This window comes from Anopheles nili, chromosome 2 (genome assembly GCF_943737925.1).
Source record: "Anopheles nili chromosome 2, idAnoNiliSN_F5_01, whole genome shotgun sequence".
Taxonomy (NCBI): Eukaryota; Metazoa; Arthropoda; class Insecta; order Diptera; family Culicidae; genus Anopheles; species Anopheles nili.
In genome coordinates, this window is record NC_071291.1 from 5941188 (window position 1) to 5953097 (window position 11910).

General features: G+C 47.9%; 1 protein-coding gene across 1 annotated transcript in view; it reads right to left on the reverse strand.

Annotated features, from left to right (window-relative positions):
- Positions 1-10914, reverse strand: part of LOC128721253 (uncharacterized) — a 52005-nt gene extending 41091 nt beyond the window's left edge. The window contains exon 1 of the mRNA XM_053814988.1: positions 10810-10914. Within this exon, the coding sequence (XP_053670963.1) occupies positions 10810-10914 (105 nt within the window). The remainder of the gene's footprint in view (positions 1-10809) is intronic.
- Between the last annotated feature and the right edge of the window lie 996 nt (positions 10915-11910).

Sequence of the window (11910 nt, forward strand, 5' to 3'; positions counted from 1 at the left end):
AACTTTCATTTTCTACTGAACTGGATGCCCACCTTCCGCAGAAATGATAATGTAGTGCCTGACCGATTCCAGGAAATGGAGAAAAATAAATGCACATCGCGACAATGAATTGCCGTTTTCGTAGTAGAAAACAATATATTTAGAAATTTAAAGTTTGTAAAAAATAGTAACTAATATAATTTAAAATCAAATGTGGTTTGAAATGAGTGTAAAAAACAAGAGAAAACGTTATTCATGATCAAACCCCAGCATAGAGATGAACCATACTTGAAAAAATAAGGATCGAAAATCTCCTGGCATGCTCGGGTTGGGCTAAATTCGGTGAACAGCTCCCGGGAAAATCGTCAATCAAACACAATGGAAATAATCAATCATACGCCACTTGTCCCCGCAGGCGATAATTGGTTGACGCTACGATCCAATTTCGTAAAAACGCAAAGGAAAACGGGCCACACCACGACGATGGAGCTGAAGTCCTTGGGTTGGATGCGAGGCCAAATAAACCAGCGCACGCCAGTGCAGAGCGAAACTCATCCTTTTCGCCTTCCATTATCAGGTTTTGTAGTCTTAATAAGGTACAGATAAGCGCGAGCAAAAAAATAATTGCCATGGGAGAAAGAAGATCGCTCAGCTACCGAATTTCATCGAGCGGCGCCGGCCGAATCCCAGTGCTAGTGGACCATTTTCAAATCTACGATAAATCGTGACCGAAGTGACAAAACGGTGTCGCAAATGAGTGGACTCATAGCGCATAGCCGACCGGATCCGTCCGGAGCCGATTAAAAGCCATCGCGTCGAGCCATACCAGAGCTGGAAGGATCACAGCGAAATGGAATGGCGTGTCGATGACATAATAAGAGGCGTTGTTCTTATCATGACCGTCGCGAGCCTACGGCCTCAATCTCGTGGATGCGTGAGGTCGACGATGATGACGAGTGACTTTCTTGGACGGTGGATGAAGCCCTAGCGCGGCTTTGGTGGCGTCCAAATGTGGTGAAACGGGAAGGAAGCATGATCGTAAAAGAAAAATGAACCTGACTCGAATCCATGCCATGGTCGAATCGGTGCTTTTGGGCACGGGGAATGCGCCGTCAAGCGGTGGGGAATGATGAACGTGTGAATTTTGGTTTGGGTCTGTTGTGATATCGTTTTTGGGATGGATTTTGTTTTTTCGATTTTCGTAATGACGATAGTCGATGGCGCCACCGTTTGTGGACCGGCTATGGAACAAGTGTGGAACGAAATAGGAAACCAAACATAAAAAAAATCGCGTAAGGGTACGCAACGATTTTCCCAGCGGAAAAGCGGCGACTTTGAACTAGAAGACATGCATGTAAAGTTAGGAAAAAAAGGGAATAGTTTAAGAAGAAAAACTGAGCTGAAACGCTTTCAAACCGTGCATAAATGGATTCTAACAATCTAGGTAAGTAAAAGGGAAAACTATCATATGTGAACGAACTCAAACGCATACTTACTCGCACGGGAAGGACTCCTTTTGCTATCAAACCTAAACAACAAGCCAATGCCTCATTATACGCGAAACATCCGTCTGGCTATTCCTGTTTGTTAATTGTGATATTACAGGCCCGTGATTCATGGAACGTCACTCGTTCTTTCGCTATGAATTAAACCCCTTGGCCTCATTTCGCAAATCAGAACTTGCTCATGGTAGCATCGAAGCAGTCGATGAGCTCAGCGAAGCGAAATGGCAATGTCATCACCCGGCTGTCACGCTGACATTTGAGCTTTCGCATCTCAGCAACCCGAATGCTTCTGGTAGCGAGCAGACGCGCGTCGTAAGAGACCCAACGCCAAATCTTCTCTTGATGGGTTATAATCGAATGGCCAAAAGTAATATCGCCTTCTGCCATACGTGACCTCGTACCGAACGGATAAGGCGAACACGCTGAAATGGTCGTACCACATGTGGATGCTCGTGTCTAGCTGAGTGTAATAATGGATAAATTGTGTCCCATTAGCGCGTGCAGCAAATCTTTACCGTCCTCCTGATCATGACGACGTTTGTGAGAAGTTGTTCTGGCCCAAATTGAAGCGACCTTCGCTGGTGACTTTTTACCACAAAAGTATCGAGCTCGAATAGTTGATACCCACTGCTAGGATGCAGACTTTAAACATTTCTGCCAAAGGCGTGAGAGATAAAATAAGTGTACAACAAAGCGGACTAAGGCAAACACTTGAGTCATCATTTTGGGCCGCAAGCGACGCGTCCATTTACGGATATTGGGATACGATGCATCGCGCTGATCTGAGTCTTATCGTCGTGCCAGGGAAACCACCCATATTCAAGGATACTACAATCGCTCGAAAACGTCAACGCCTAACCCATACAGCAGCCCTCGGTTCCTATCGCAGGCGTTCATGTATAAATAGCCGAGCTATTTAAAGCCGGGCTGACACCGACGGATGATCGACAGTGCCGGCGAGACAATCTGTACAGGCCACCCGTGACGGAGGCGAGTAGAATTCGCAACACACGGCTGGAAAACCTTTAGATCGGAGCCTTCATCCCGGCCAAGGTTTAACGCTAAAGATAGTTCATGTGAGCGCCAGGAAGCAATTTCGCACCCTCGCGGCAGGTGCGGTTGGTTTCGGAGAGCGAATGTGTGAGCGGAACCGGTGATTATCTGCTTCTTGGCTTCAGCATCCTTTTGTCTTCGCCACGAGAACGAGCACATTATCTCGGACACGGACACCGGACATCGTTTATCGATTTTTGCGAGGCCACACGGGGGACGGATTTCGCTGCTAGTGCGCTTTCGAATCTGAGCTCTGTGTGGGTCTGATCTGATTTATCTGACAAGCAGTTTTAGCTCCCTCAGCCAGGATGCTCCGGAATCGGTTCCTACCAACGACGACGTAGGAGATAACGACAACGCAGGAGATGACGACGATGGAGGCATAAGTTTTAAACGACGGAGGCAGCTAGCTTCGTTCTCGTTTTCGGACACGGACAAAGTCACGTGTCACCGGTGCCGAAGCGAACTTTTCATGTTCGAGCCAGTGCTGCGCGCGTCTGTGGCAAGCAGCGAGTTTGTTGATTGTTGCTTCGCTTTTTCACTTTTAATTTATTATAGCGTTGCCCGTGCTTTACGTTCCCTTTTTCGCTCGAATACAACTTCACGAATGCTTAATTGATTCCAGCAGTGACGAAAAACCGAATATTGGCGAGCCCTTTCGCGGGACGTCTGTTCTTTTCGCAGCAGCTATTTTTACTTTCCCGTCTCGATTCGACCGTGCACAACTTTTCCCGAGCATACTGAGCCCCAAGGAAAGAAAAAAGAAAGAAAATCTCCCCCGCTGTGTTCCGCCGATGTTGTGTAAAGAACTGTGAAGAAGTTGTTTGTGTTTCTTTTACATCAGGAGCATGTTGGAATAAATTATTCCAGCTTGAAAGGCATCACATTGCTGAACTACCATAGCCGGGGTGTGCGTGGCATATTTTACAATTTCATGACATTTTTTTCGAGACATTATCGAGCGGGGGGTTGTACTTAAATAAAATATTAAGAAACATTTTTTTGTAATTCGTGCGCTATCATGGTACCAGAAAGAGAAGCAAAGTTATATTTTATTAATCTGACTTGCAAAAAAATGCGCAGCAGTATTTTCACGTTATGTTGTAGATTGTATGTCTAACAAATGCACATGCTCCGCTGTGCTAGAACTGAGCGGAAAAATCGTTAAATATCGGTATTTTTTCGCGGGTAGCCAACCTTTGACTCGATTAACGGCTCAGCTTTTCATCGCTCGAAACCATAACCATTAAAGGCTCTTTATGGTAATCTATTAAGCCATCAGTTGTTACTGGCGCGCAGCGTCTTGTGCTGAAGCCCCAAAAGCCAAAAAAAGAATACTGCTCGTCGTATGATGCGGAGCAGTTCCGCACCAAACGACGTCACACGAGACTGGGCCTCAAGAAAAAGTGGCAACAAAAAAGAAAACAAAAATGGCAACAAAACCAAATAACCCTATCCGAATGGATTCAGATCGCAATGTGTTGTCTGGGAGGAGATGATGGAAATCGATACTTGAGACTTTCGTATCGGCGCCGATACTTGCAAGCTGGGCGGAGTGTATGATTTGGTGCCGAGACCGGCCCAGGGCCAATGGGGATGGAAGGTATTCTCGTATCAAGTGGAAATAGGAATAGGACAGTAGAACGCATCAACCGACGCCGTTGTACCGTGAAAATCAACCTTTTTACCGTCTTAGTGCATGATCTCATCGATCGATCGGACGCCACCGAGCCTGTGACGTGAAAGCTATCTGGTGAGCATGAGTGAACGAGAGCTGATTGTATAATTCGATTTTAAATATCATCTGTGACATTGATGGACTCCCCAGATGCCGTTGAAATACGAACAAGATTATCTCTTAGTTCATTCGATAAAAGCTGATACTCAACTTAGAGCATAGCAAGACACTAAAGTCCTGAAACTGAACATCTGCACAAATGGCGATTCTTGATAGAAGAGGTTAAGTTGTACACACATAGCAGAGAAAAACAAATAGGCAGTGCGATTAAAGATGCATTTAGTCACAATTTTCGAATATTCAGCCAGAGCACTGCATAAGCAAAGCACAACCGGAAGCGTTCTGGTCAGGCCATTTTAAGGTGAACCATTTTACGACTCGCACGTAAACATTGCTTGGCCGTGCATGTTGCGTAATAAGTTTCACCAACTCCAACGTAAACCCGCTGATGCCTCCTCCAAAAGGATCGTTCCATCGAACGTGTTGGAACCGTGTCGACCAATAAATCAAAAGTGAATGGTATTAGATAAAACGTTTCAATGCTTCGGCGATCGAAGTATGGCCCACTTCCGTGCGAGCTGCGGTGTTGAAAGCGCATAAATTATTGATACTCCTGGCACGCGCCGGCACCACGATCCTTTGTGATTATTTTTGTGTGAGTTTGCTCCCGAGAACCACCCCGGCAGGTGAACGAGGGCTCAATGATTTCCCCCATGGCAACGGCCCATTTTTCTATCGCCAGCGGTTACGGAGCCTGGTCGGGTCAATTTTCTGTCAAAGTGGAAACTGGCGCTCTCCGGAACCAAGATGGCCACGGGTTGGTGGAACGCGCTTTGTTTGCTTGACACTGGGTGAGGACTCGTCAGGCGCAAGAGAACCCGCCCGGTGGGCAAGCGCGCTGACTGGGCAGTTTTTTCTACGCGTGAACATACACCAAAGCAAACGGGACTGGTTGGGTTGGAGTTATGAGTTACGACCGACGTCTCATAAATAATAGAAGTTCCACGTATTTCTTCTCTCCAACGGTCTGCGTTCCTGCTGTACGGTGTGGGGAGTATTTACGGACAAAAAAAAGCAAAATAAACCAATAGCTCAGCGTATCCGCTCGGGTCCTTTCAATACGCTACAAGCACAACAGTCCGCTCGCTCAGCCGTCACGGGTGCTTTGAAGTCTAAAAATATGGGCATCAAACCGGAGCGACCCTGCCACAGCAATCGATCGGTCCCGTAATGGCTTTCCAGCTGGTAACCATTCTTTCAATTGTCTTGTCATGATTAGAGAGCTGAATTATGATTTACTGAAACGAACGCCAAGTGGCCCCCACAAGACTTATCCACCGGACGGCTGATTGGGCTCGTCGAGTTTTTGCTTCGTACACGCGAAACGGCCGCTCAGTGCCGCCAATCGACGCCATCCCATGTGCTGGGGGTTTGCAGAGCTAAAGGACGCCGGAAAGCTTCACCGCAAACGGAGATTGACATGAGCGACAGGGTGCGTGTCGGTGGGCCGAAACCCTACGGAGGTTCGGTGGCCGGGGCAAGCCGGACAATTTCGCTCTTACGTAACGCGGCTGTCTGTCTGGCTGTCGGGCTGTCTGTGGGAAAATTTCCGTTTCTTCGCTCTGCTGTAATGACCTTCCAGTGACTGCGAGTGCCTTACTTGGACAGGGTGGCGTCGAAAACATGAGCACACGTCGATGTGATTGCCTTGATCGTGAGTCGGAAATTGGACGACGCTTCGATGCCGCTGCAACGCCACCGTCTGCGTCGGCACTGCGCTGTGGCGCAGGAAGGATTTGCATAATTGTAGCGGAAAACGCCACTGCCGTAACGTAGTAGCGTATTGTGTCTGATGAGCCGAACTCCGGAACACTATGTTGAGTGTCATCGGGATTTTTCTTTAAGGAAAGTCAGCCGATTATTTTCCACCGTTTTGAATATTGTCTTGCACTCGCTCACTAACCCTTGCACAGTTGTGTAGCACAATCTTTGTTTGCGTTCAATAAGCCCTTCGTGTCGTTTTGTTAAAAATCAGACTAGCTCCTGAAGCAGCATTATCCGCTTGACGGGATAATAAAATCGATCAAGACCGTCTTCGTTGTTCATGTAGCTAGGGGGTTGGACGTATTTGTTCAGGGGGGATTTACTTGTCTCGAAATACGACCCATGAATTTCAAATCGGACAAATTTCCATTCCAACCCTACCAGCCGGTGCGGCGCGCCTCAGGGCTAGGCGCAAAACCAAGGTCAAGAAAAGAGAAAACAAGCAGCTCGGGCGGGAAAGCAGCCAAAACGAGAGACAGATTAGTGGGGCTGAAAACTATTCCGTGTAATATGCGGAGCAGAAAAATGGATCCATTGAGAGGAAAATGAAAATCGCAGTGTTTTCGCATGAGAAGGAAGGGGAGAAAACTTTTAATAAAAATAACGAGAGGATTGAGCCAGATATGGGTTGGGAAACTATCGTTGGTGTTTGTGGGTTTTCAGTGTTATGAATTTATTGGAGAGAAAACCTCATACACACACACACTCACGTTTAACCAAACAGGCGCGCTTTCAGAAAGGATTCTCCCTTCGAGCGACGTGTTTTTTTTTCATTCAACCTTCCCTTCCCAGCACCATAACGGGCTCTAGCTGCCGGTTCCGGCAAGCGAGCGCAAGTGCTCGCGAACCATTCGTAGGGAAAAGATTCGGCAGCAAAATTATGGCCACATGGCGGCACACGAGCGTACAGAGCTTTCTCCAAAAATTTGTTCCAGCACCGAGCGCCATTGCGCTGCCGGGCATGCGAAGGCGGAAGGCATAAAAACGGTAAAGAACGGGAAGCTTTTGCATAAACCATCAGCCCTCATCATCTTTCCCGGCGAGCGGCTCCACGATGGCACATGCGAGGGCATGTGTGTGTTGGCAGACCTTGGTCGGTGAAGCACCGACCCGTCAGAAGCATACACACACACAACCTCGAAAAGCGGCCCATATCCGGGTGTTTGGAGTTTAAAATCTTTATGATCATGAAAGCGGGCCCCGTTACGGCACGGGTTCTCCGAAAAATGGGCCAGAAAGGGTGAAGCGGTGGCATGGAAAGAGGGTCCACAGGAAGGCTCCGGCTTAAGCCCGTAGCCGGTTGGAAAGGTGGCGTGTAATTTTCAGGGGGCGTACTGTATGTGCGCAAAATGGCGATTGTGTCTGGCGGTTCGCTTAGAAACACCGAATTACACCTTCCAAGCTCGTTCGCTTGTTGCAGACAACCAGAAGAGAGTGAGGAAGCTGAAGGGAGTCTCCTCGACGCACCAATCCCAATCCAACCACGCGTGGAAGGTGAAATTTTCCACAGCCACAGGGTGGGCACAGTTTCACATTTGGCAAACTTTTGCTCATCCGCTCCAAACCGCTCGCAGCTAAGCCGAGACCACTAATTGGACGACGACTTTGGGCAAGGAAGGCTATGTCTCGTGGGAGAAATGATGGCAAGACGGTGTCCTTATGTGTAGCCGCTCGAAGACCTGCCCAGCTCATGTGGGTGAGTCGTGGTCGGGTGGCTAATTTACCGGCCCGATCTCTCAGATCCAACAGATCAAAGCATCTTAGGCCCGGCGGCCTTTCAAAACGGAGGCATCTGGCGCAAGGGCGTTCGAGTCAATTACAGGCGTCACGTGGAATTTTCCTGAGAGTTCCTGGGAGCTTCGACGAGCAAGCCTGTGTTCAAAGCATCGTTATCAATGAGTGGTTGGAAAATAAAGCACATTGCGATTAAAAATCATGCCACCATTGCGTTGTTGGCACTAGTCATCTGAGTCGGAGTCCTTTTTCGAGTGCACGCAAATTATCTGTCCTTCGTGGCAGATTTATCGAGCACTTGACTCGGTGGTGGTGGTGTACATTTCGAGCTATTTATCGCTCTACTTCAAGCACACCCACTGACTGAAGCGGATTAGAATCTAACGGGGCGTAAATCGGGCGTATTTATGACGCGCATAAAGCGTACACATTCGCACCATCGGTCGCGTCGCGAGGCGTGTGTGAATTGACCTCCGCCAAATCCAGCGCCATCGGTTAACCGCGAGTTACATGACGCAATTTCCGTGAACCCAACCGCGTGAAATGCGTGCCGTTGAGCTATTTTTTATCGTTTATCAGCGCCCGAAGGGCTCTCTCCCTGGACTTTGAGCCTCTGAGGATAGGAAACGAGCAAACACGCGAATTATCGCTCACGCTGTCACTTGGGAAAACGAGAAAAATCGAACCGCCAGCGAGCGGGCAAAACGTGATAATTAGTAAAAGCGAAATAATGTTATAAATTTTGCCACATTACTCACGTCACTTTCGTACCGAAGGCCGCGGGCACGTACGCAAACCTGGCGGGACGCAGCCAAGCCGAAAGTCGTAAGGTTTTAGTGAGCAATCTGTTAACTAAAGCTCGGTACGCGCGCGTTCCGCTTCGGCTGTAGCGTGAATGTGGGCGATTTTGAAACAAATCATTTATAGCTTGCTGCCCTCCGCCGGCTGGCAAAGGGTTCTTTACATTATTTTTTTTTGTTACTTGCTTCCACTCGCTGGGCTCGAAAGCATGGTCCGGCCAATGGTGTGGGCTTTTATTATGGGAAAAGTGTACCAAACGGGACCAACGGGTGGAGTGGGCGACATTTACATTTAATCAACCACTTCGGAAACTGTATTTAATGCAAACTCCCTTCCCATGTTTGGCACCCACTGGTGTTTTTGCGGTTTGGTACGTGGCCAAAACCAAACCTCGCTCGCTCGATGCGTGCGATAGAGTTTGTTTTATTTTGAGCTCGTTTTTTTTTTTTGGCTAGCATTTTCAACCCGCTTTTTGTTGCTCTGAACGGACCCATACACTTGTTATAATTAACTTTCAATTTCGCCATTCGGCTCAAATGCACTTTAAAAGCCTTCTCCGAACTCGATCCGGGACTACCCAGGGATCCACGCGGTAGGCCCTACTGGGGGGGTCGAATTTATTCAACACGGTTTAATAATTGGCACGTGTGCCGATTTCGGGCAGGTGGCATATGAAGCCAAAGGTAGCAAAAAGGCGACGAATGAGGCGCTCCATTCACTCCCATTGCTCCACCCCCCCCCCCCCCCCCCCCCGCAACACACGCATCCAACAAGCTCAGAACCTGGCCCCCAGTAATAATAATTAGTGTGCGGGCATATGCTGTGCTGGGGTTTTGGAATCGGTGCGACCACAACGAAGACGAGGAGCAACAGACTTCGTTCGTAAATTTAATTAAAAGCTTTTAAACGGATGTGACCAGACGCGGCTACATACTGGAGCGGATGGATTCAATCAAATTAAAATTGGAGCATATTTTTGGCTAGAATAACCGATGCATTAGCCGACGAGATGTGCCATCCAGTGGGATGCCAATTTAAGCGCCCATCTCGTGCACTTTGGGCAACCATTCAATCGAATCCTTACCTTTCGAGTGCTATTGCGGATCGTTTTTGCGTGATTGTGAAGCCACCGGGGGTCATTTTGTCGTGGTAATACAAAAGCTTGACAATTGAACAGATTGCCATACCGCGCTCAGTCTAATGTACCGAATCACGATCCGCTCCATTTGTTCGTCCATCTTTTAATGCTCGTCGGTGTGTGTTTTTGGTGGGTGCTTTTCTGCTTTATTTTGGGTCGGGCAACGAAAAAAAGGGGAAACCTACGGCGAACGGATTTAATTAATGCAAACCATATTCGATCAAGCGTAAAGCATGGCACCCTCCTGCGAGCGGGAAAGCGGGATCGTACACAATTAAACTCCAGAGCGCGGAGCTTAACGAGATTTCTATGTTAATTTTCCACGTCCGCCTTCGGTCGCCGGCTCGATTACTGGTGGCTTTGCTTCGAGACACGGTGGTTGAATGCATGTACATTGTTTCGAAAATAAAAACGGCTACAAAAGGCTACTCATTGGGTGACCGGCGGGTCAGAGGGATTACCTTTGAACCCGATAAATTTGATTGGTTTAACCGGCGGGTGTTTGTTTTATGGTTTTCCATCCTTTGCACAAGCTCCGCTTTCTACCGATGGAAGAACACAGAGAGTCCTCACATTTAATTGGCATCATTTTTATGCTACGCTCAACTTGACTTCACCTCACAATGGCATTTTTGGTATGGTACAGTTTATTTTTATAATGATTACATTATACTCAGTGCACTGAACCTTGTTTTCGGGATTTTTTCTCCCAAAAGTTTGGATGCAATATTTCGTACTTTTTCGTTTGAATTCACCGCAGTTGAACTTTTAATGCAACGAGACATGAAACAGAACATCTATTTAGCAAACGGCAATACAAAGACGGTTCCCAACAAGCTACGACCTCGCGGAAATAAGCTCCGCTGCGAAAGGTAAAGCCAGATAAAACTGTGCAATCGTAGCTCACAGGGTATTAGAGGACAGCAGAGGGACAAAATTTATCGTTCGTAATTAAGTGATTCCATCTGAATGTACGAGCTGGGAGAGAAAAATAAATACCGCATTCACCCGGAACCCGCGAACCGGTGCGAACTTACCTGGTGTGCACGTTCTGCTTCCGCTCGACGAGCTTCGGCATCCCGAAGTTGCATACTGAGTGAGTCCAACATGGCGTCGGACACCCACAGTGCGTCGTTGGACATCGTCTGTAAAAGATAGAGAAAGAGAGAGATAGTGAAAGAGAGAACGATAGAGACAATGATCAATGAAACAACGTGCAGAGCGCCACATTTCGCCGGCTTAGGTCGTCCCGACGAATGAAGGCGGCTGCGAAACGATATCGCAATTTTACAGCCAAAGGCAGAACAAGGCCATCGCGGGTGCGTTAGGCTCAGAAAGAAATGTAAATTATTTCAAATGACTAAGAATTCGGCTCTTATTCAGAGCCCACGGGCGTCGATGGAGGCGCATGGTGGCTGACAAATGATGGCGGCATGAGAATGGGAAATGGAGAACGCGGCATTCGTTATCAACGGGGTGTGCGCGGCAAGCGAATCTAATGACGCTTGGTACTGATTCTGGTACACACGAAACTGAGAAAAGGATGGGTGGTACGCTTGAGAGACACTTTCACGCGATCCACCAGGCAAGATGGCGCGCGCCATCGTTCGTCGCCGGAGCCGGAAATGGCGTGCCGATGGGAAAAATGGTGGCTGTTCTGGTGGAAAATTCATTTTCACGCTTACCACGGTGCCAATTCCTCCCGACAAAAGGCCCTCCGTTGGCCTAGTTTCGTCTTCCCTAACCCATCCCTAGTGGGAGGGTTTTGTGTGGTAAATGTTAATTAGATACGGTCGGTTACCGCGTCTAAGCAGACGAGACAAACCCAGCCTTACGGCCCTACTCAAAAGGTGGTTTTTGAGGGAGTAACAAAACACCCCGACGTAGCGAGAGAATCCTCACAGCAATCGCCAACGATTCCACAGGGAACGAGAACGGAATCACCATCAAACGAATTGTGACAGTGAACAACGAAAACAGAAAAAGGTTTTTGTCCCGTTGTCGTGGAAAATTACTCTCTCATTTGCTATAACCCACGTCGCCGAACCAGTCATAAAGTATAATGCTTTAGCTGAGACTTTCTCCTAATACGTGAAACCGCAAAGCACCCTAACCGTAAGCTTAGCCAGTACTTCAAG